Here is a 27,138-nt window from a genome sequence, read left to right as displayed (position 1 = left end):
ACATCTTATATTAATAATAATAGAAAATAAACTTAAATTTGTCTTAGCAACAACTTTTACAGTATTTTGTATAATTTTTGCATTAATCAGTTGTCCTCTGTTTAGAGTATGTTTTGACATTACTAATTACTTATAAATAAATTAGTAATGTCAAAAATAAATAGTAGTAAAAAGTAAGCAAGAAATTAATCACAATTATTTAAATTATGCATGCTTAAAAAATGTATAAATTATATTCTACAAGTTGCAAACATTATCTAAAATGGAAATTTATTGCATAATAATTTTTGATAATTAAAATTTACATTCAAAGTAGTGTTTAGATTAAGTAGATAAAAAGTTTTCATGTATAAAACTTGAAAAAATTGCTTCAAGAGACCTGCATTGAGTTTGAGTAGTCTGTCAAATTTTTAAATAATTGATTTGGGTCAATTTTCTGCATCATTACTTGTTCACTTTTACTTAATTAAATATTGTGGTACAAATACATAGCTTAAAAGAATTTATCCAATTTGAATCGAGATTAAATATATATGAAAGGTGTTCGAGGTTGCTTTTGCATTTATACATTTTTATTTAGTTTAATTTCAATAAATTTACATATAAAGTAATTGGTAGTTTAAATGCAAATCGAATGCGAGCAGGTGCCGAGTCAATCAATAGTAATTATTCCGTTGCAAAACGAACGGTTCTATTAGCAGAGCAACGAAAGATTGGACAACTTACTGTATAACTTACTAAAAGCAAGATAGAACTCGTTGATGTTTAATTGTCCGTCGTGATCCGTGTCGTCGAACAGCAGCATGTCCGCCAGGATGCAGAACGTCGACAGCTGGCCGAGGTGGTCTTTGGCGGCTGCCTGCCAGAGTTCTTCGGCCTCCAACAGTCCGTCGTTATTCTGGTCGTAATGGGAAAACATAATGCTCACCAGGTACTCGTTACCTAAGAAAACACGAGATTTAACATTAAGAATAATTTGTAGGTAGAATAATAAACAAATAATTGATCCAGATTAATGCAGATTTGAATTATGTAGAGTATGGTATGGCATAACGTGCAAAAGTTGTAAGAGAAAAATAATAAGTTCAATTCCCTCCAGAGTTTGACGAACTTCCATGTGGTCAATAAATTATAAATGTTTGAAAAATTTATAATTCTCTCTCTATCTTAAAAATTGTATAGTATGACTTGTTTAAAAATTTATTTTAATTACAACTCAACACCTAAAAACAAGATTAAGCATCATGTTTTAACTAAATTGGACTTTTATAGGAAGAAAAACTTTTTTTTGATAAAGAAAATATAACAAAAAAATTTAATTACATTATCAATTTTTAAAATATTTCAAGAAAGTTAGAAAAAGTCAACATTAGATATCATTTTACCTGAATTTTATTGAAAGTTATTAAAATTTCTATATTTTTCCTTTGTAACTTTTTCTTAAATTTTGATCTATTTTATTTTTTAAGAATATATCCTGTGGAAATTAACTTTAAATATTTAGTAAAATAAACTTTTGTATAAAAATTATATTTATTATTTAAATTACTTAATTTTTTCATTTGTATCTTTAAACATCTATCAAATGCAAAATTACAATTACAGTTTATATTAAGCTACCTCGATACATATAAATCATTTAACATTATTTACCAGATTTTTTATTATCCATGAGTTTAGCATTATTGTAAAGCAAGAGATTCTCCTTCATGAAATCGTATTCGTCTTGGGGGCAGTCTCGATCGCTGACCGTTTCGGTCGTCGTCGAGAGCTGCATCTCCGGCTGCGGTAGATTGGTCCAAGAGGTGGGTGCTTCGGTCTTCTTTTCGTGGTCGGCATCGTTCAAGATCTCGGCTGCGTGACAATTTAAGAGAGTGTAATTTAATAAATTACACTTTACTAGAAATTACAAAATCATGCAAATTAAATAAAAATGCTAAATTTGATTAATAACTCTATAATTTAATAGGAATTTATTATTGTCTAAATGATTTAAATAATGAAGGAGAAGACAAAGTGACAAGAGACAAGTTAAGTAATTTATGTCTTGTTTATAAAAGCAATTTAAATTTTAAGAAGGAATTTTTAAAAACTGGATAAATGTTGGCAACAAAATGATGGCTTTTACATATTCTATCTTTTTCATGTTCTGTTCGATAAATTATCGTCGACAAGAGTTAAACGTCACAAAGGCTGGTGTTTTGATAATTAATCCTTTAAAAAAGTCTATTATATGCACATAATATAAACAAGTATGACAAAAAAGATCAAAATAAAATAATTTCTCAAGAGCACTTAATGAGGGGGAAAACAAAAATCTCTCCAGTGTTTCATCAAAAGTTAAACCTTTCTAACTCATATATTCTCCTATATTAAATTAATCTTTCTTGAAATCATGTCGCCCGCTTGATTTGTACATTAAAGAACTTTTCATCTCCATTACACTCCATTCATTTTTCTACTAAATTATCTTTTTTTTTTCTTCTTCTTTTTTAAGTAATTGAGAAAGGCTGAATTTGAAGTTGAATATATTCTGATTAATGAATTCCTAAAGAACTTGATATTATTATTTTTCCCCCTGATAAGTAATAAAACTATAAAAAAAAAATTTTATTTTTATAAAAATTTTAATTAAAAATTAATCTTGTATAAACTGTATTAGATTTTTTTATTCCTTTGTATTAAATAATTTACTTATGACAAAAAAACAAGACTATATAATGGCAAAAACAAATAACTGCCGTCTCGCAGGTAACTATTATTCTAAATATACAACAACAATTTCTTATGACAATAATTAATTTTCATATAAAATTCAGTTAGTTAAATATTCATTAAAAATTTGAAAAAATAATTAAAAATTTTTTGTTTGTTCTTTCAGTTGATAGAAGCACCATTCTAAATTAATAATTTAAAATAAATATGAAATAATGAAATATGATCCGAAGTTCATAATAAGGTTATGGTCGGTATTTCCAATCATTTTTATTCTTTCTTTCCTCTTGTTTTTCTGTTGATAGAAACGAAAATAAATAATTCCATTTGTGTAGAAAAACAAACATTGACGTACAGTAAAATGAAACAAGATACCAAAGAACAGAAAACTGATCTTTTAAGACAAATAAAATATTGAAAAAGGAAACTACATCTTAAAAATTTTATTATATACATCTTTCCATTTTATCTTCTGTGGCTACAGAAGTCTAATCATATTAAGATAATCCAATTTACCTCTTTCAAAACTTTTTTATTAATTTATTAAAATTTTTTTAATATAAAATGTAGCAAATGAGACAAATTATATTGTATCGAGGTGTTCGCAGGGGAAAATATATATATATATATTTTTCTGGCGTAGAATGCTATATAGTCCATTTGTACAGGCACCGATTGACTGATGCCTTCATAAATTTTGATAGTTTCTCAAAGACTGTTTTCTTCTTTCTGCCTTATAGCAAATTAATGAGTTATAAGTCTAGAAAATATTGTGCTGACTCTATAATTTTATTTGTAACAATATGGTTAGTTCTTTGACATATGAAATTTTATCCAATAACATGATGAGTTATTAATGAAATGTTCTCAGACATTAATTATTTCTGATATAAATCTTCTTTCCAGATTTGATTAAGATAAGCTTACTAAAAGGAAGAAAAATAAACAGCAGATGAGAAATATTAATCTAGAACAGCTGCCTATCATTCTTTTATATTTATATAAGTCTTGTATTTAAATAAATATAATTTCCAATGATTAATATATTAGTTTTCTTTACTTTTAAATAGTTCATTGCTTGTTAAATGTCTTGAGATTTAAAGAATGGCATTTATAATTCAATATTTTTTTCTATTTATATAAGTATTGATTTTCTGGTCATTTTCTTTGAATAGAAAAGAATCAATAAATGTTTCTCTAAGTTAAAAAATAATTAACAAAAAAGAAAGTAAAATTAAACTGTATTTAAGATAAAATAATATATTAACTTTATTATTAATTATTTCAGAACTGGAAAACCAGATTTGGGCTCTCGACATCTCTCTTAATCACTTCTGTAATTACGAAGGAATTATTAATTTGAATTTTTATATATAAATATAATCAGCATTACAGATTAATGAGTTAACTTAATTTAATCTAATATATATGGGAATGGAACTGGAGATATAATTTAATACTAATAAAGGTGGAAACACGATAATATTAAATTTTTATAAATTAAATATATTCGTTAATCAAATGATTTTAATACTGTAGTTAAAAATATAATTTTATTAAATTCTGTCCAAGAAAAACAGGAATAATATATTAATGTAATTAATTTTACAGAAGTTTCATCTACCTTTCTTAGAACAGTCTCCTTTATGGTCAATTGTAAGGGTTTTTCCAGTAAGGCACGAAGCCCTATGAAGTTCGCAGTGATTAATGTAATATTTTCCATCAGAACCGCAAATTGGCTTCTTTCTTTTCTTGCAAAACCTCTGACAGACACAGACTGCTTCACCCAGTTGATTTACTTCGCACTGTCTACCTCTTCCGCAGACTGTAGTGTCACAGGGATCTAAAAATACTTAGTGTTAAATGGATTATCCTACTTCTGTGTCATCTATTCATTAACAAAGTTTCATTAGAACAAAATTATATGAGATAGTCCCAAATGTTTTCAGTCCTTTACACTCATCTTCAGGAAAAGTTTATAGCTTGTGATCCCTTGGAGATAAATCTATTTAACACTTATATAGATAGCATTTTGCTCTAATGAAACAGTATTAAAATAGATTTTGATAATTTTTATGTTTAAAATGTGATGAAAGATGATTTTATCAAATTAAAGTATAAAGGAAACAAATCAAACAAATAAAATTAAAAGATACGAAAATAAATTATATTTGTTTTACTCAAAAGATAATAATTACTGATGTCTACATTTCTGTTAAATCCTTAGCTTGAATATTAGTTTCATTTATTGATATTTTCCTCTCTTAATTAAAATGAAGAATAAGTTAATTATCTTGTAGGACATTGTCTAGAACAGAATACATCCAACACCCCAGCAATATCATAATTTCAACATATTTACATAAGTTAAATCCTTAGTATAATATTTTACTTAAGTTCTTTTAGAGATTTAAATAACATAAGCTAAATTATATGCAGGAAACTTTTTAGATGTTAGAATTTTCCATTAAAAATTATAAAATATATACTTTATTTTTTCCTTCTTCTAACTGTAATGAATAATATTAAACTTTCTTTAAAAAAAAAAGAAAAAAGGCAGTTTTTAAACTATAACTCAGTATTAAAAGAAAATCTATTGCACTTTAATGTAAGCTTATCTAAACTGATAAATCAAAACAGTAAGTTATAATAGAAGAAAGGACTTTCTCTCTCTCTCTCTCTCTTATGGTAATAGAAGTAGAAAATACAAAAAGTATATAGAGCAGCGGCAACGTAACAAATCAATACAGATGAATTATTATCTCGATAAAACGTATTGCAAGATTTTGTGAAGTACCAAGATGATTTTAACGAAAATTGAGGAGAAATAACTCAGACGTAAAACAAAAATTGTTCCAAAGTAGGATGGATTTTTGGGAGTTATATAGTGAAGACCGCTACCAGAAAATATAGTTTTGGAAGAGAAGTAAGGGAGAAGGGGAAAAAAGTTAACAATGGAGGGAGGATTTTTTAAAGGTTTAAGAAGAAAAAACTTCACTAAATTTCAAAATAAAAAAACTTTATACCTTCCGATTTAAAGACGCGGTTCGGCGTTTTTATTACGTTAATCGACGTCGCCCAGTTTTAAATCCGATTATAATATTCTTCGATTGTCATTTAAATTTCGACTTTAACGTATTTTTTACTGCGCATTGTTTTGCCGTCCTTTTTAAAGAAAAATTTACCAATTAAAATCTAAAATTTGAATTTAAAAATATGACCAATTTAGAGCGTACAAGAAAAAGCCTTACCAATAAGAGAGATGGAGATTTTAAATTCGAATTTCTGCATTGTTACGTCAAAAATGGCCAATTAGTCGCGGAGTTTCAAATTGGAAATTAATTATAATTTACGTACGACCAATAGGAAGATTTATTTACTTTTACATAAAAAAAAAAAGTTGAGCTATAGTAGGGAAGACATTTTAAATTTAAATATTTATCGATTGGTAAATGCTTTTTGCTATTAATTTTAACGATAGTTAACGACTGGAGGTCTGTAATATTTACTTTTGGATATACTTCACGAGACAGAATACCAAACAAACGAGCTAAACTCATCTAAACATTATTCTACATTTATAATGTTTAATTTATGGTGTTGGAGTAATAAATGGTTTCTAGTATTGAACTAATGAGTTCGTGTTTAATGATGGATTCTCTCTTCACTTATTCCATTTAGAAATCTATTCCGGAAACTAATCGTAATCATAAATTAAGTTTTCAACTGACTTCGTATTATTAAAAGTTTGAAATCCTGTACATATTTCTGCTCTTTTTTCTGCTCTTTTTAATTTATATTCAGTAAAGACTTCATAAGCTTGAGAATGTTTTTAAAAACTGCACTTTACTAATAATTTCTGAAAAAAATTCCATACAAGATAAAATTTATCGTGAAACAATATCCTCATTCTTTCAGAAAATATCGCAAACCAAAGCTCCTTAGAGAAAATATGAAGAAAATAAAAAAGTAAGAATCTCTAGATGGATAGCCAAAGGCAAAAATTCCATCTGGAATGATCCTTTTGATATCCTTTGCCAATTCTTCGTGTGTCATTTCAACTTTAGAAGTTGTCATCTACATTATAAGTAATGGTCTCTGTTCCTTTATTGTGCTTAGGCTACTACTGTTTGATCACCCTGTCCAAACACTCCGATTCGTTCCGACACAAGAATGCAATGTAGATCCCAAACTCCGTCATTAGCCTTAAATAACTACCTATTAAATCTCGTTTACAGATGAAGTTAGTAGGGACACCTAGGGAATAAGCAATGCCAAGTTCAAGATTGCTTCTACTTGTATAAACGATTAAAACGCATCCGTTAATTGATCAGGAATCGTCTCATTGGTTACTCTCTGCAGTGTTTAATTAAGATCGTTCGCTAATTCGTCGTTACTTAAGAAGAAATTCGTTGATTAGTTCTCTACGTTTAAGAAAAAAACCACTTTACGATCCTAATAAAATTTCATTTTAGACAGCTTCGAAGATGAATCAATTTCCTTTAAAAATTTTATTGCCGATTGGTCAATTTCCAAAAAGTTTAAAATTCGAAAACTTTTTTATTATTACGTCATGTAATATAAAATAATCTATTTTTACTTCATTGTGACGCACGCTTTTAAATGAATCGATTTCACAAAACCCAATCGTTTTATTGGCTCATAGACTTTTTAAAATTTACTTACGTCAAATAGCGTAGACACGCCCGATTGGTTATGACGAAACTCTTATTGGCCGAGAAACTGATTATGCGTCATTAACCGTAAGCGTCTCTATTGGTCGTTGCGTATAATGAATTTTGATTTGATTGGTTAATTTAAAATTTTAAATGCTCGATCACGGGTATAATTTAAAATCATCTTATTGGTTGCAAACACACTTCTTGACAGTTCAATCGAAGTAAGAGCTAAGATGCAGTAGCATCACGTAAACTCTTTGTCTCGACTGGTTTTTCTATCAACAAGAAAGCTATTATTTCAAAATCGAATCTCGTAACTTTATATTTATAAAAGACTACACACAGCTTCTTCAGCCGTGTTTGTTTGTTTGTGTGTGTGTGTGCAGTCTTTCTTGTCAAACTTTAACACGACTTCCGCAAACAGCGTTCGATCACAAAATTGGCAAGAAGCCACCAACAAGCACGGAACTACGAGAAACTATCAGAATTCTTAATAAATCGCTAACTGTTAAGTAATCCGAGCGTCTTGGAGAAGTACAGAAAATTTAAAGATGGGCAACAATATATGAATTTGGATAGGAATATAGAGAAGTAGCGGCATTACATCACGTGAAGCTGGAGCGTATTAACGAGTTTAAGTGTCGGAGGCGATGTCTTATGAGCAGCCATCCGAATAATGCATTATCTCGGGTCAGAGAAAGAATGAACGCTTGAATGACTCACCAGTTTCGGGAGAAAGTGCTTTGGTGGCAGAAGTGTCTTCGTCTCCTTCTTCTAAGTCAACGTTCAGGAAAGATTCTCCTTCGTTGTCCACGAAGTTGTCACTGTTTCGATTATGTCGAGGCTGAAAACAATTAAAAAATTATATAGTTGTCTGGCTATAGATAATCTTAGGCAATGTCGTAATCTGGTGATTAACCCGAACAAGCATCACGTCACCAAACAAATGACCCATTTCTATTAATCCTGCGATCATCTTAATGATATAATTACCGAGATAAATCTAAAGTTATCCAACCGATCACGTGATCTGTGCAGAGATCCTGCATCAGTAACCTAACGATCAATCGATAACCTTCTAAAAATTATTAATTCAAACATTAAGCAGGACCGAGAATAGAGATAACAATTAATAATACATGGATTATTACTGTAAATATTAAAATTCGTTAAGCTTTCTGGACCATGAATAAGCAACAGATAAATAATAGAACCGTCGGAATAATTGCACCAATGCTATATTTATCATTTGCTGAATAATTATTAAGGTTATTTAATGATTGAGATATCGGAAACATGGTTCTGGTCATCACTCTTGTGTCAACCAAACATTGGCATAGCTCGCTAGTTTGATATTCAAACATTTATCTTGCTCGTCTCTACTTACCATCTGCAATTCTAAAATGAGAAATTATAGCAGGTGGATGAAATTTCCAAATATTTAATCCTTAAATGCAAACAAAACGTGCGCTTTAATTTTCGCGCTTTGAATTTTATATTGTTTAATCCTTTCCTTCAACAAATGGATTTGCAGAATATCCTAAATCGCCTTTAAAATTTAATTTAGTCGATTTGTTTAAGAGAATTTAACAATGTTTTTATTAGCAATAATTAATTAATTCATACTCTGATCGGTTAGAAAACAATTTTATCCAAATTATGAATCTCTCGCCGTTCATTGGTTAATTTAAATTCAAAAATCCGATCGTTAATTTCAATAATTTCGCTTATTGGTTAATTCCAACATTTAAAACTCGTTTAGTGGCCAGTTTAAATTTCGAGGATACGTTTTATTGGTTCGTTTAAATTTTTAAATTAATACGACGTTGATCAATCAGTACGAATGATTAACGTCGTATTATTCGTTTTAAAAACAAACTTTGATCAGTTTTATCCCATCGAAAACAACTACCGTATTTTACGAACTATAAGACGCGCCTTAATTTTTAAGCAGTTTTTAAAAAAAAAAAATAGCTATAAGACGCTATGGACTATAAGACGCACCTGAATTTTGGAGGCAATTTTTCGAAGAAAGAAGTGCGTCTTATAGTCCGTAAAATACGGTACTCAATAGAAATTTTCTAACTTCAGATGATTTTAATGTTTGCATTGGACTATTTATTCTTTTTGAATTTGAAAATTTAATCGCTTATCGATTAACTGAAATAATCCACAAGAAAAATAGCCAATCAGCGATCGACTTTCAAAAAAATTCATTATTTAAGAAAGAAATTAATACGTATTAGCTACAACGATTGGTTAATAAGTACTTCGTTAACTAATTCAATTATTAAATTAATTTTTTAATGGAATATTCGAATTACTTTTGCTACAATAAAAAATAATAAACTAAATACAAAAAAGAAAAATAATTTAATTTTTACAATACTTTAATTAAGCTGAATGAAAGTGTTACGTTGGTAAGAAGGAAAAAATTTACTGGATGCTGGATAAACATTTTTGCAAGTAGAAAAGATGGTAATCGTATTTTGAAAGCTGCAGATTCGACAATTTGACGAGTTCAAAAAAAAACATCAGATTTGTGGTAGACGACAGTTTATACATTCGGTTGATGGTACTTAATGAAACTAAATTAGTTTGATAAGAGGCAAGAGCCAATAAATCATCCAAAATACCATCAATCTAAAACTGTAACGATTTCTTATCCGAAGATAACATTATTACCAACATACAAAAACTTAACATCCACATATAAACGTTTCCTGAATAGAATTTAAGTAATTTTAATATTAAATTCTGATAGAATTCATAAAGTAATCCAATGAAATTATCGACCAGATGATGATGTTTACATAAATATCCACGTGTCAGTTGTGATGACCAAATGTCAGTTAACGTTCCAAATGAGCTCTTTCATGTTTTATAAGCAAGACATTCTCATACATTTTTTGATTGTCTTGATCTAAGTAACAATCTTTGTTAACTGGTCCACCCTGCATATATATATATATATATATATATATATATATATATATATCTGCAGAAACTGCTAAATAATAATAAATGATATATATATATATATATCATTTATTATTATTTAGCAGTTTCTAAAATTCTCTTGTGAGTTGTTCGCGTTTGTAGAAAATGAAAAATTGAATACAAATTTTTAAAATTTAAACAGCTTAATCCGTCTTTTATCAACGTTAGCGATTTTCGTTGCGTGTAAGTTGGTGAGTATTTTTTCCTTTTCCTTTTTTTTCAATTAAATTTTTCTCGCTAATTACTAGTTATTACTATTTATTATTATAATTACTAATTACTTTATAAAAATCTTTATAAACACATTTATGTCTTCTATATTCATAGACTTATTGATTATTTATGAGAAGTTTAACATTTTATATTCAAACCTTATACACACTTACACTTTTTTATACGTGTGCTAAAGACTGTTAAGCTTTGGGAATGGGCCATTTACATATAAGACACATACGCTAGAACAGTATAAACGAGTTTTATTATGGTTTAAAATTCTGTTATCAACTCTTATTAAAGTTTAATTTTTAGCCGTTCCGATGTTAAACGATTATACTAAATAATCTTAGAGAAACGTGCACAGTTTTCGTTTATTCTGCTGTAATATTTAAAAGATAAATCGTTTTATAGCTATCTTTTCCTAGTGAAATTCTTGATATATAATTATTCAAATCAATAACCATAAATAAAGCGCTTACTGTACGTGCGTGTGTGTGCGTGTGCGTGTTAACGTTGTAACATTCATTCGAATATAATTTTAATTCCGTTTTATTTTAGATTAGTTTTTCTTCTTTTGTAGGAGGGATTTTCGAGAGATTAAATATATTATAACTTAACTTAGTTGCTGTATATAATAACGTATATTTAACTGTGAACAAATTATGTTTACATCTGCATATATTCATTTTATTTTTTAACAATAGTAAATTGTAAAATGGAGAAATTTGAGAAGTGCTGATTTAGAAGCATTTGTTTTGATTTTTTAAATATAAAACTAGATTAAATATAATATATATGTAATATATATATTTCTTATTTATTTATCCTTAATTAAAATTTAAAAAAATTATTAAATAGTTTAACAATTATTAAACTTTTATAATGTTATTTGTTTAAATAAAATATTTCAGTCAGTGAATTATCTTACAAAAGATTTAGTAATTTGCTTTAGAATATTTCTTTTAATGTTAATTTAGAAGTTATATCTCAATAATAATAATTATTATTATTGAGATATAACTACTAAATTATTCAGTGACAATATTCAGCATCAATAATAATAATTAATAATAATATTTATTGATGCTGAATATTGTCACTGAATAATTTTTTTAAATAGAAAATTTATTTAAGAGTAGAGAATTTTATTTAAAAAAATAATAGTTGTTGTCATTGAATCATTAAAAGATTTGTTTATTAACTTAAAACAATATTTGTGATTTAAAATATTGTTATAACGGATGTGGATGTCGTGCATTATCACTAATAAATTTTATATTTTTAATAAGTTATATAAGAATATGGAAAATTTATTTAAAAAATAGCAATTATTTTAGTGAATATTAAAGAATTATTTAAAGCAAAATATAAAAATAAAAAGCAACATATATCCTAATAAACGAAAGATTTTTTTAAATTAAAAAAAAAAATATATATATATATATATATATAAGTGACAACACCAATTAGGACAAGAAAACCGAAAATAAACTAATTACCGATAACAAAACTTCTAAACTTTATTATTTTTTTCTTTTTGTTAAGAAAATTAGATTTAAAATCCATCTAAAACTTTCTTTATTACATATAAAAGTGTTTTTTTAAGAAAAATAAATTTTATTTTTTATCTTACAATTTAAAAAAAACTAGGAAATTTATTTATATCTATAACGAAGTTTACGATTATAGCGAGAGTCCATTAACCGGTAATTTTCTGACAACACAGATGGCTTGAAAAGTTACCATTAGGAAAATAACTTTAAAGTGCCCCTCGATATCAAGCTTTTCTGCATTTACATAAGTATCGAGGAGAAAACAAACTCAAAGGGGAAAAGTGGAAATAACAGTATCGAAACACGGCGAGTGTCAAATTTCTTTTTTCGCCCAAAGGGACCACGACTTAATTTAGCACATCCACCGAGATGTGTGACAACAGCGGTAACCATAGCAACCGGACGACTTCGACTTGGAGTAAAGGCCTCATTATCTTAGAGTGATCGTGTCCCCGAGGAACTCCTCCTGTCAATCAAACCTCGGCTTAAATCGGAAAAATACTTAAGATAAACGTTGACTTGTATAAATTACCTTATTTGGATTCGAGATTATAAATATTTTCGCAAATATAATTTATATTTTTGAGCATAATTTATCAAAAATATTCACCAAAAAAGTCATTCGTTCCGGATAGATTTCTAAAGGGAATTCTGGCATTTTCCAATCTTAAAATTCTCTGTATTATGATTTTAAATTATAAATCACTACTAAAACGTATCCGTTAAGGGAGTTTGATGAGTAAACTATACAGATTAAACAGCAATTTATGCATGAATTAATTATAAACTTGTCACCGCAACAAATTGACACGAAGAATTTTCAGTTTTATGTAAGCTATAACAGGATTACCGATAATCGAGACAAAGCAGAACTGACCACATAAACCTCTCCCAACGAGGACTTAATTCCCTTTATAAACTTTTTTCTTCGGGTAGATTCAGCTTTTCTTGCAACAGAAAGCGAAAGTTATCCTTTCGAATTGCAGATTTATCCACTTTTTTTAAGTTTATAAGCGGATAAAACCAAGAAGTAGAAGCGCCTAGTAGTCTCGTATGAGTAATAAACGTGCGATTTTTACTACTAGACGGAATATTTTCACTTAAACTCGGAATTATAAAGAACAGTCGAAACCAGGTTAAAGTTATATATACATATATGACGTAACCACGCCCAATATGTCTCCTAAGTGATGTTAGCGTGCGGTAGAGTAATCAGTAACGTTAATTAGACAATTAACTGATAGCATTTCCGTAAATTTTGCAACTTATTAATGGGGCTTTTCTGAATGAAGAATAATTTTTCAGTAATTAAAATATATTTAAATTATAACAGTTTAAAACGAAACGATAGAATGAAAAAATGCAATTTTTTAGGACAGTTTTTCATTCTTTTACATTTAATATTTATAATAATGTGCATATAATAACTTTTATAATATATGCGTGAAGTGTACACGTACACGTTAAAAATAAAAAAAAATGAATAGTTTATAAAAGTATCAGAAAATTCAGAAAGTTTAATATAATGTTTTTAATATAACAATTTATTCACAATATTTCCAAATTTATAGAAGATTTAAGGGTGAAAGATTCTTGAAACATGAATATGAAATCGAACTTCTATACTCACAAAACTCTTTTTAAATATAAAAACTATAGCGATATGTGGATTAATTTAAAGATAAAATATATATTCAATATATAATGTTAAGAAAAGTAAATAAATTTCTTAAAAAATACAAAAAATTCTATCTATAATCTAGACTTATGACAGCATATATAAATTTAAAACGTTTCACATTTAAAAAAAATGTAAGTTTAAAGTAATATAAAGCATAAAACTTAATTTTTTTTTACATTTTAAATAAAGTTTTTAGACTTAAAAAAATTACGTTATATTATTTTTAAGCGTAGAAGAATTTATATGTAAAAATAAAACCGTAAAGTCTAAAGATTTATTATAAACACATTAACGAAATGCCTGGAAGACTAAATAAATTTGAAAGCCACACAGGAAAAATTTCAGATACGCCTTCAAGGTATAAGAGGGGGAAAAAATGTATATTAATAAAATATCGTTAATTTAATTAATATTTACCAAAGTGTTATACGTAATTAAATTACAGGAAAGGTTTATTTTATAAGAAAAATAATAACAACGAAAGTCTTCTTTGGCTAATTAAGTCTGGTGTTAAGTAAATAAAACTCATCGTAATGGTTTCCACGTCATACACGATTTAATTGCGCTTCCCATTAGCGTAATAAATGTAACGTTTGTTATGGTTACACGTCAAAACGGTCCTACAAATGTCATTATATCTTGCTGAGGTGAATGGCAAAAATTCCTCGACTTTACCTCAATTTAATGAACTCGATCGACTTGCAAAGCTCGATCTTTCTCTACTTTCATAATAAGATGGATTAGATTTATGATTTTCTCTAACTAAATTACATTTGTTGTAGTAATGGTAATCAAATATTCAACGTATCAAACGTGTCATTTAACATTGTTTATGCGCGCTTTTTTTCTTATTGTTAACGTAGATTTTCGGTTTTTAACCGCTTAAAAAGTAATTAACGTTTAAAGATAAACTGCTTTTAACGACTAGCGTTTAAATATATATATATATATATTTTAATACCTATTTAGTTATAAAATTTATAATAAAAAAAAATAAAATTGCGCGATCGAATTCAAGATGGCGACGACTATTTTTATTTCTAACCTGCGAACATTAACCAATTGTGAAGTCTTCTAATATTAAACCAATAGAAATTATTGATATTATTTAAATCGTGACATACTGTTTTAATTATGTATTCAAACAATTTCGATAAATTGCAAATTTCGATGATACTCCAAGGGATTTAATGTGTAAAATTCGTTTAACTCGATCCACATAAGTTAATTCGAAATTGGAAGAGAGTCTCTTAAACAGAAATTGTGTTGTTATTCAAATTCTTGTACACTTGGGAGAGATAAATTCGCATTAGCATGAGTCTGACACGTCATGATAAATTCTTTTTTTTCCTTTCTTTTTTTCCTCTTCCTCTTATTGGAATATTTATAGTCGAAACAACTCAAGACAAGAAAAATCTTAAATAAAAATATGTAAAAATGTATTTTACAAGTATTTTTCCCTGCGCAGACAAAAGAATTAAACGGGAAAAGGAATTTTATATAATATTTTCGAAGTGAAAGAATGGAAACTACTGTAATTTGCCATTATTTCTAGAGGAGGAGATGACGCGAAGCGGTTGCGTTAGTAGACGTCTTCTAAGCGCTTTTATGAAAATAAATCAAAATAGATTTTCAAATCCGATATAAAACCAAACAGTACGATAAATTACAAAATAAAAACACAAAAAATAATTGCTATTTTTATGAAGAAAACTCGCAAAAATGCGCTCTTAATTTCTAAACGTCTCCGAACGAATTTATAATTCGATATAATGAAAAACAAAGTGAATTTTTCGCTATAAAAATAAGATTTATTTTTATTTTAACAATTCGATAAACGTTATTTTATCTTTAAAGCTATAGAAATATTCATTTTGTTTTCTTTTTAATCCCAATAAACGGTGCGTCGAAACGGAAGAAAGATTTAATAATTTATTTTATTTTATTTATAGAACGAATTTTTATTAAAATATTCAAATGTGCATAAATTTCTTTAACGGATTGGTTTGTTTATATATTTTTCTTTTATTTCTCTCCCTCTTAAATTTAAGAAGAAAATAAAATAAAAATCCTCTTTCGAACTTAAATCATTTACCTCGCTGTTTAAAGGGTAGTTACATTATAAAATGACTTCAATTTACGAGAGGACATCATCAGAAAATAGAATTTAAAGTTAACTTTTACCTATTTAAAAGCATCGTTTGAACATTTCGTGCAATTTAGAAACGAAATTTAGTTAAATTTTCGTAACGAGGAACCCGGTTACTGTTAAAGGTGAACAACATGCATATCATTTACCACTTTCCAATAATACCCGCGTCAGGCGTCAGGATAAACTGTTTCCATCCCCCCATTTTCTACTTAAATGAATTCCAACTGAGAAGAGATGTTGACACTTCCTCATTCTGTCACTATTAATTGTCTTTGGAAATTCGCTTGACAGTGATAAGAGTACTTCGGAATTAATTAGCTTTCGTATATCTAATGATAAACCTTAACTGGAGCATGTTCCATTCTCCAGACACAATTATTCTCTTATATATACATATTATAAACGCTGAAATTCAGTAGACTTTTCTGTTTAAAATCTTGCCTTAATACGAAATAAATGGCTAATTATAATTAATTTTAAATCAGTTTAATTGCGATTAATTCCGGCGTGTCGATTTCTCAATTTCGATGTAAATACTGAATTAAAGTTAATGATTACAAATGAAAAAACCGAAATTTCAGTAAAAATTTACTAGTGTTTGGGGTTAAGAATTGTACAAACTTAATTGTAATCACCATTTAGTTTTCAAAATTAAGAATTATAATTTTATTTAATAATTAGTCGTAATCGAAGTATGTTCTTTTCAGTTATCGGGCCGAAATTCGGCAGAATTCTGTGTTTAAAGTCTTGCTTAAATATGAAATAAATGGCTAATTATCATTAACTTTGAAATCAACTTATGTTTAATTAATAAACAAAATTAACTTCGCGGGTAATAATTGTAATTTATTTAGCTATAGATAATGAATTAATGATTGGCATGACTGAAATTTCGGCTTTTTGGCGGATTTTCCTTAAAATCGCGTTGGTATTTTTTGTTACGAATTGTAAAAATTAATATCGCAAATTAAATGGTAATTACAATAACTGAATGAAATTTGCTTCACTTAACGCTGAACTTTTCTTGTAACAAAACCGAAATTGGCAGAATTTTATTTAAAAATTTAACTAAATATAGCCTATATGTTAGTGGTTACTGTGACTGAAATTTCGGATCTTTCGTTCCTTTTTCTTAGTATCTTGCTTGTATTTAGAGTAGTGAATTGAAAAATCGACAATTTACAAATTAAATAGTAATTAACATCATTCCAGAAGCTTAGGGCGAATTAGAATGAAATAGGGAAGAATTTCGGTATCTAAAATCACATTTAAACATGATATAAATGGATAATCTATATATATTACTAAATTAATTAACGTATAGTTAAATGAATTAACTCGTAGGAAATAATCATTAATAATTTATTCGGTTATAAATTTAAGATAAACGTTGACTGTAATTACTATTAAAATTTTTATTTTTCGGTAATTTTTTCTTAAAAATTCACTGGCGTTTTGGATTTAGAGTTATAAAATCGTATAGACAATAAACTGAATTAAATTATTTTCGAGTTTTTAAAATTAATTAAGTGATTAAAAGTCAGAATTTCTCACGATCCAATCGGCCCTGGTAAAGTATTTTCTTACTGAAATTCGGTTGATATCTGCTTAAAATCGGTAATATGCGATTTAAATATAATTTAAATTGTTAATTATTATTGGCATTAAACCAGTTAAAGAATGGTTAATAAATTAACTCATCAGAATTATCGTGATAAATTTACTACGCGATAAATATAAGATGAACATTAACCGTTACGGATGCTGAAATTTTTATTTTTTCGCAATTTTTCTTAGAAATCTATTGGTATTTCACGTAACAAGACGTAAAACCGTAAAAAATTTATAATTTACAGTAAAGTTTTTCAAAAATAAAGACGATTGCGCGTTATATCGCGCATAACGAATCGCTAAAAGGCGACGCTTTTAATCAAATTTCCCTTTAATTATCCAAAATTTTTCAATAATTACATTATTTTAATGTAGATAAAAGTGTTCCAATTAGATTCTTTGTAATATCTAGCAGAAAAAACACGAATTATTTCTAAAATTCCTGCATTTAAGAAAGTTTTAAAATTAATAATTACAATTCAATTAGTTTTAAGTATACTGAATGTATATGTACATTTTTGTCGATCTGTTTGTATTTTTTAAAAAAAGGGGGGGGGAGAAATTGTTATTTATTACCTTAGAAGAGTGGAAATTGTTTTCAGGAAAGTTTTACTTATTTATTGTACGATTTGTTGTTGCTGTTTTTTTATCATCTTGTTCTTTTCCTGTAATATGAAAGTGACGGCTGTTTGTTTTACTTTGTTTTGTGACCCTATATAAATCTATATACTTGTCTTTACCGGTTCGATACTACTTTAGTAACAAATCTGTATAGGTTACTTCTCTTTCACGTTCGATATAAGTCTTACTTCTAGCGTAACAAGCTACAACACTATCATTTTTTTCCCTTTTTTTTAATATCGAGTAAGTGATTTAAACTACAACATTAATGGATTTTTCTGTTGTTTTTATGTATACGCACATGCACACACGTGTCGGTACTTTGTAAGGATGCTACGAGATCGATACCGATGCTGCAAATTCGGAGATATTCCGCCCTTTTTTATGTGAAAAAATTAAATAAAAATCGTAACTTAGTTCCAGAGTAATTAAATGAGTCTGCGGATTATTTTAAAAAGCGCTAGCGTGTTGTTTAATTCTGTTTATGCGCTTAGAAAGAAGCTCTTTCTTTAAGCTCTCCGTGTCGTTACTTATTGCGCTTTATTTGATTTTTCTTTGTAATTCGATGCATCTATTTGTCAAGTTGCAAAATATAATTCTAAATTTCCAGGTTAGCATCGTCGAGAGGAGAGGAAACGGTCGCTGTGAATCATCACCTGCTCGTCAATCCCCTATAGTAATTCAAGCGGGAGGAATTGAAATGCGATCCTGTGTAATTTTAGAACTAATGTTACCGGTAAGTACGGCTATGGTAACAAAAACTGGAGGAGGAAAATATATTAAAATAAATAACTCTCATCGTTCGAAACTCTCGCTTTTTTTCTAGAAACTGGACTTTTTTTTAAAAGAAGCAAATCAAAATTCTTGTTACAAACGTTTAGTTTAGCACATTTACTAAAGTAAATCTTATTAAATTCTTGTATAAGATGAGTGGAAGAGACAGACAAAAGCATATTTTCCTGCTTTGAAAATCGGTAAAGTACGAATTTGCTGCGCGATGTTGTGTAATCTTGTTAATCTTTTAGTAGTCCTTAAACCCCTTCTCTCATCGAGATTGAATTTTCTGTCCACTTCCACAAGATTCAATCTGTTGGAATCCTATTAAATTCACACGACATCTGCACACTTGGGTCGACCGAGCGCGGCAGCACCTTTACAGCAATCACCTGACTAAACAGACAATAGAAGAGTAGAGGATGATAACTGCAATGTTGCAGAAAATCCCCCAGATTGAAGTTTGCTTAAATTAAAATAAATAGTAATGAAACAGCTTATCGATCGCTATACGCGTGGCTTGACATCGACGCGTTCTCTTACTCTGTAATTACGCTTACCTGACGCGTCGCTTTCGGATGAGTCTAGTTATTGAAAGTGATATTCGCACAGGAATTTGTCGTTTAAATCTTTAAGGATCGCATTTTACGTATCGATAAATCAGGATTTGCTTCAATTTTACCAATTTTTTAAATAATATTTTGATCATAATGTCACAGAAATAAAAGACAATTTGATCGCGTGATGAGGATAATGTATACACTGCATTTAAATTTAAGTATAAATGCGAATATATTTTGAATTCGTACGTTGATGAAACTAATTTATCATTATTTTCTGGATTTTTCAGGAGGATTTTTTTAATATAATTTAAATTGGATGCAGACGAGAATAGCGATGCGGAAACTGGATTAATAACAGCGCTATGGGCAATAATAATTGAATACTATTACTAAATACCTACTCCAAAATCATCGATGGAGCATCATCGCGTGGCTCTTCACATTAGTTAGCGATTAGCTTTCAATTGAGATGCGATTTATTACACTATCTTAACAACGCCAAGTCGCTTTGCAAGAAAAAAGAAAAACACATTAAGTAATTGTTTATATGTCTATCAATTAAAATTGCGCAAAGATTACTTATTAAAATAATATTTCGAGGCTCTCATCGCGCAATCCAAGCGACGGAAGCGTTAAATATTGGCACGATCCGAACACGATAACTTTTGGCTTCCGAATTCAAAATGGCTGCCGAGTATCCGGCTTACGACACACTAAAATATACGTTAGACTAACATTAACGTAAGAACGCATTATCCGTCGCATAAAAGCGCGAAATGTATCGATCGCTGCGCGCACACACACACACACAACACACGACCATCCTCCTACTTGATTACTTAAATTTAACGCGCTAACGTCGCGTTACTAATCTGTTAATAATTCATTTCGTCATTAAAATTTTTAATCCCTCATCTATTAAAACTCAACCAAACGTAAAAGCATTAATAAACCGATAGAACGATTTAAAAGGAAAAAAAAATTATATATCGAACAAAATCGCCATGAATTTATCTAATTAATTAACCAAAAAAGACGAGAGAAAATGTGTAATAAAAATAATGAAACAATTAAAAAATGCTAATTCGAAACGTGTCACGTGACTGGGGTGACGCTAAATCAGGTAACGTCGACAATTTTTTTAAGCTGGCAGCACTCCAGAGTAGCAGCTCCAACAAAAAAGGCACCTCGGAGCCTTCGCCTTCGTTAAATTAACAAATAAGTTGGTCAGAAGGAAATCCTTATCGTCTATTCAGTCGAGTTACTTGATAAAATTTACCAGTCAATAACCCTATCCGGTTTTTTGGCGCCCGGTTACGACTCCGGAGAAACGAAGCAGGTGCGCGGGGTCAAAAGGTCAAAGAGAAACACGAATGAGCGCTTAATTTCTGTTGTCTAAAGAGCAGAATAACCCTTTACCTACAGCCAAACCTGGCATAGAGAACAGTAATCTGAGTTCATGCGAAGTAGCACAGTTACAATTTAGTTAGAAGATAAGAAAAAAATACACCTATATAGAGCCGAAATTCTGGTAAACAATGCAACAAAAACAACATAGAACTTTAGATAAAGGATTGTATATACAATAAACCATTTTTCATGCAGACAAAAGCTGGTGTATATATATATCGAATGGGATGCTTCGTACCGGAGACGAGAGCATCTGTACGTATCTAGTGTTTACTAGTAAATACTACAATGAATATGGAGATAGAAGAGCAGGTGTGCATCAGTCCAACAAAAGACAGTAGACAATTTACCGATACAAACTGAAAGAACATATATAAGAGCAGCTGAAGTGAACGAATTTGTCGCTTAGCTTTGAATAGAACACAAAAAGCGCTTCACTACAGCCATAAAAGCGCGTTAAATGTTCCAAAAAATGGCGGCGATAATTTGTTCTTTCACCATCCGAAAATAATCGAAAGTGAAATTCCTTAATTCGTTGTCCTCTCTTCGAAAATACAAGATGTTTAGAAAACATTACAGATCCTGTCATAGACAGCTGAAGTTAGCGAAGCGACAACTTGTTTGTTGTTAATCGAAACCCCCTTCTTCTCATTAACGCCTCCATAGCCAGAGGATTTCAATTAGTTCGTTGTGTCACCAACAGCAAACGCCATATATTTTTTTCTCCTTTTTTTAACAATCTCCTCCTCCTCCTCCTCCTACTACTACTACTGCTACTTCCAATTAAACACTTGTTCCAATTTTAAATTAAGCATCTTAAGTGGAAAATAAATTAGTACAGTTCGCGATAAGTCATCTAATTCAATTCTTTTTATAGGAAATGATTTATAAAATTTTTGTTACGGTAACAGTATCTTTACGATGCTGCTACAGTAACAGATGGTGAGCGAAGATTTCGCATCCCATCTGTTTATGCTGTATTTATTCTTAACATGCAAAAACTCCTTCCTCTAAGGGCTCATAACATTAAAAAAAAAAAATAACAAGAAATTTTTTCTTGCAGCCATTTCGATTTTCCTGCTGACTCGGAATAAAGGGTTGCGATAAACTCTACAAAACTTATCGAATGTTCTAAAAACGGGAAGAGAAAACGTCACGTTTCTAGCATATTGGAAACTTTTAACAGGATATTTAAGGACTGCAAATCATTTAATTTCAGAAAATGTCTATTAAAGTAAGTACCAAGTAAAATCAAAGTAGAAGTACTCTCAGAGTCAATTGAGTTATCGAACAAGCACAATAAAGAGACTGTAGTCTCTGGATAGCTGTTACAACTAAACGTGAACCAATCTGTATTCTCCTAACAGCATTTCTCAGTAAAACAACCCTTCTTGCTAACTATATTTGGTACCAAATATAAGCCAACCTGTGTAACCTCTTTCCAATCTATGGCCCCTTTGACACCTTTCAAAGTTGTCCAACTTTTAAAAAACTTTTCCAAAAATACATTTAATCTCCAGGAAAATCAAGTTCTGGAAGTCTAACTCTAGATTAATGTGATCCTACAATTATTCAATTATTATTTAAACAGATTATTTGTTAATTAAGAGTATATAAACAGCTAAATTATTGTTTTAAAGTATTATAAAATATATGACATTTGTATTTAAGCCGACGTGCATCTTAGGTTAAAGCATAAATTATAGATTTATACTGTAATAATTTATTTAAAATTACTTCCTTATTAAACTTCTTTCTGAAATTTATAAATACATTGTTTAATTTTTAATATAAAATCTTTTCAAAACTTATAGATGACAGTTTAAAATATTCAGAAAATTTTACATTATTTAGTGTGTACGTATCTGAAGAAAATTCTAGATTAAACTACTCTATAATCTCTAGAATTTTATCATTGTTTAATACACAACTTTTGTAATGGACAAATTAAAATTAGCTTACAGATTCTAAGGATAAATTGTAGATTACAATTGTAAGTTTTGTAATCTACAACTTCGTTATCGAATCTAGAATATTTTAAATCGAATTTTTGTAGTTTTTTCCAGAAATTTAGCAATAATCCCGGTATCCTTACTTTAATCTACAACACTTTTTTAAAATGTGCATCATCACAGATAATAATCAACATTCTGCTGGCACCAGAACTTGGAAATCCTTAACTTGCGAGTTAGTAAAATTAAGAAAGGTTTCTATTTTAGGAAATCTTTGTTTAACACGCTAACCCCTTAAATGTGACCCTGGAGAAATCGAAGCGTTACCAAGGCAACCATCACCTATTCCAAGGAGCCAGGTTCACGTGACTTCAGCGTGGACAGTATGACAGAAGGCAGAAGCTGGTTCTCTTATTGTTTGAAGGTAATTCCGTCTAAATTACCTTCATTTAAATAGTTAATTTATTAGAGCTTCTACTAAACGAGCCATCTTCTTATTAACTTCTCCGTTTTATTAAAGAAAAGAACACTAGCTCTTTGAACCGCGCTGCCTTTTAATTGCTATAACGAGATATTTTTAATTTTTCGAAAATGGAAAAAAAATTTTCTCACGAATTTACGAGTGTAATTTGGTAAGGGTATAAGCTTGTTAGAGTTACAAAATTTCCTACGTAACGTTAAAGTGCACAGTTTCCTGTAGTGCCCCAAGGCAGTGGAGAAGTAGACATCTGCACACTGAAGCATCGTATGTCCTCCTTTCTCTGATATGCCCGAAGGTGTGTGGCTAGATTCTGTACCTGCATGTATGCCTCTTGTATCTACGTCTATCCACATAAGGATACGCAGATAAAAGAAACGTACCCACGCTAATTTAACTGCTCTTACCGAGCTTATTCTTCGGTAACAGAGATTAAATTATTAAACTATTACTGAGGAATCACCTCCTTAAAACTAGAAATTAAAGCATCTTGCTTGTTTCCTAATATAATTTCTTGCTTTGTAGAATATCGGACATACGAATTGACCTTTTACATTGTATTAAATCGCTAAACTTCCACAGAAATTCGGCCCGAAGCGGCGACGTTAAATTCTGTTAGTTCACGCTTCATTTATACTTATAAACTGCCTAAAATCCATTTTTAAAGCTGTCTAAAGAGTTTCAATCTTTATAAAAGTTAAAAATCGTGTCTCTTATACATCCACTTAAGCCATAAAACCGGCTCTACTGCAATTTAACCAACAAAAAATAAATAAAATAAAATAAAATAAAATAAAACCACACACATACACATGATCATGAGCTAGATTCTGGTCGAAGCAAAGGTGCATTAAATAAGCGATCGTTACTTCGGCACTTCAGAATCTCATATTTATGATATTCGGGTAGTGAGATCGATATTCCTCTCCTAACAAATTTTCAAAGAGAATTTCTTTGATGAAGTTCGAAAATATACAGATATCTTTGATTTCTTGTCACGTTTGGCGAGGTACACACTACGTGATTAAGTAGGAGAAGCAAGTTTAGATATACACTTACCTTAGCTTGAGTGCTTCTCAGTAAGACAAAGGTAGCAGCCAGTAATAATAGAAGAGCAGGCCTTGGTAGCAACATTTCCACCTAAATAACAGAATAAAAAAGATAATTTTACATATTAACATCTTCAAAGAAAAAAAACTACATAAACTATAAAGAAATGCAACAAAGCATTTAAAATTTGGTGGTACTTTTTTAACGTAATTCGCCTATCGAAAATGGCGCGTGTGAATTGAATTAAATTAATTTTACATAATTTAAAACTTTACAACGAAGTTAACTCGATTATAAAAGTTTTTGAAATTTTTAAAATAAGTAAGTTTAGACAAAATATATAGCGTTGATGTTAACAATGCGTTTTTATTCAAATTTCAAACTTAGTTCCGATGATAAAGATATCTTATTGAGAAATGTGTTGGAATGTAGTAGGAGGATGGTGTCGACACGTAATTTATTCGCCTAGCGTACATCGTTTTATTTTAAAAGGTACACTTTGTTGAATGCTTCGTGTATAAACGGATGCTAATATTCGATTCCGGTCATGTGCTTTCTTCTATAGCATGCTAAAAACTGAATTTTTGAGCTTGTTGCCTTCGTATCGATCCAACTTCTGTTAGAAAAATAAGGGGAAGGGAAAAAAACAAGAGTTTTTGTTAAAAAAAAATAAATGCGGGGGTTCGACTGTTTTGCTGCTGCACAAATAATATATAACTAAAAGTCTTTCTGTATATTTTAATACAAAATGTAGGCCACAAAACAGCAAATGTATCAAATTTTGCTATTATACTAATAAAAAAGATGCAAAACGCCTATCTTTCCAAATGAGCATAACTTAACCAACTTACGTACACTTATAACTATTAACCACTTGTATAAGTATACAAAATTTTAAACTCGTGTCTCTTAGAGATCTTAAGATAGGAAAGCATTACAACTGCCGCCAGACAACAGACAAATTTTAATAAAATTATAGAAAACTTGCATTACAGAAAAGTAAGAATGGTGTATGAAATTTCAGTTAACTAGCTATTACGGTTTACTAGATATACCGTTGACAGACGGAAGAAGTTTAAACCTTATCGCTTTTCAAATCGATTAATAAAATAAGATATTCGATATATGGCAAGAAATATTGGAGTTTAAAAGGAAACTTAACGTTAAAAAAATACGTTTACTAGTCAGGAAAGTGAAAGAAGAAGTCAAGTTCAATAAATGTGTTATTTTTTTCCACAAGTCATCTTCAATAAAGCAAAGATGTATGAGAATAGAAACTGTTAACACGGCGACTTCTAAACTGTGGAACAGGTTTTTAATAATATTTCGAAACGTCGTCGAAAGTTGAGTGACATGACAGTAGTAATGACACTCCGACACGCCAGCCAAATAATATTATGTCATTAGTTCTTTCCTCCAGCTACAATTTTGTCTGACGTACAAAAGATACCTGTAGGGCAAAGATCGGGAAGGTGCACTACTGCAGACAGATAGGTGGTCAAGATCCAGCAGCTGTAAGTTAATTAGTCTGCTTTAGATAGATTTTTTTTCCTCTCGCTCTTTCCTGAGAAGAAACCTTCCGGCAACGCGCCTGAAGCTAACTTGAAAAAGAAGATTTATAATAAACTTCCTCCTTTCGAACTGTAATAGAAAGAGAAATTCGTAACGGTGTAATTATAAGAAGTGGATTGTAAATAAAAACAATAGTTTGAATGATTGAATAAGTGTAAGATTATAAGAAAATAAGTAGTTCTTTGAGTTATACGTAAGATTTAACGTTTTAAAGATTTTAAAGAAAACCTTTGTTCGATTGGGTGAAGAAAAATGTAGGCGTAACTTCTCCGCCTATTTATGTCTATTTTTATCTTTCCAACCAATTATAGTTAAAATCGTTGTTTTCAACGTAAATTATACTACATATTAATCAGAGGACAGACAATACGTAAATATAAAACTTTTTAAATTAATTTTTCTTTATATTTTGTTGCCAAAACACTGCTGTCAGTGTTTAAAATTAATATTTTATAATAAGTTTCAGTAAAAAAAAAATCCAAAATATTAAGAACTAGCATACAAATCAGTAAGCTCGAATCCAAAATTTTTCAAGCACTGTCGTCCAAAATTCAATTAAAGAGTGGCTTTATCTAGTAACTTGGCTATCAGGCGTTGATCCGAACTACTTGATAACATCAAAAACAAAAAAAAACTTCTAATTTGATCGTGGCTCGCATCAAACTCGTCCGAAAAAAAGTATCATAGTAAACAATTTTTACAACCCTCTCCCCGACAGAGTTACTTATAAAATGGCCCACTAAACCGATATTCAATTTGGCAAGAGCGCAACAGAAACTAGAAGTTCAGACAGTAAGGGGATAAGAAAGGAGGAAAAAAAGAAAAGAAAAAGAAATTCCGCTTCTTATTCTCTTACTCTTTTGTTTCTAGCTCGTTTTCTCTTTTCTCTTGCAACATATTCCATGTCAGTATTAGTGGGATGGAACTTGCTTCACTCGTAAACACGTAAAAGGCGTGCACTTGACCATCTGCTGGAGTGAAAAATTACGTAAAGAGACGAAGGGCACAAGGTTGAATAAACAAAAGCAGAAAAAAAAGAGAAGATAAAATTCCCTATTTCCGAAACAAGATTAGCTTCAGAATAGTACAATATATTTTACGACCGTCTAAA

General features: G+C 29.5%; 1 protein-coding gene across 2 annotated transcripts in view; it reads right to left on the bottom strand.

Annotated features, from left to right (window-relative positions):
- Positions 1 to 27,138, bottom strand: part of LOC136976071 (follistatin-related protein 5-like) — a 37,818-nt gene that overhangs the window by 7,249 nt on the left and 3,431 nt on the right. Inside the window, exons 2-6 of one of the 2 annotated variants that reach the window (XM_067271262.1) lie at positions 24,465 to 24,545; positions 8,118 to 8,238; positions 4,340 to 4,558; positions 1,654 to 1,854; positions 727 to 942 (exon numbers count right to left, since the gene is read on the bottom strand). In XM_067271262.1, the coding sequence (XP_067127363.1) occupies positions 727 to 942; positions 1,654 to 1,854; positions 4,340 to 4,558; positions 8,118 to 8,238; positions 24,465 to 24,539 (832 nt within the window). In that variant the 5' untranslated portion in view covers positions 24,540 to 24,545. The remainder of the gene's footprint in view (positions 1 to 726; positions 943 to 1,653; positions 1,855 to 4,339; positions 4,559 to 8,117; positions 8,239 to 24,464; positions 24,546 to 27,138) is intronic. The other variant, XM_067271263.1, reaches the window with a different exon arrangement.

The sequence above is a fragment of the Centruroides vittatus genome, unplaced genomic scaffold (assembly GCF_030686945.1).
Source record: "Centruroides vittatus isolate TY-2023 unplaced genomic scaffold, ASM3068694v2 contig_393, whole genome shotgun sequence".
NCBI lineage: Eukaryota > Metazoa > Arthropoda > Arachnida > Scorpiones > Buthidae > Centruroides > Centruroides vittatus.
The sequence above is the reverse complement of the archived record's forward strand: the minus strand, read 5'-3'. Positions and strand labels throughout refer to the sequence as shown.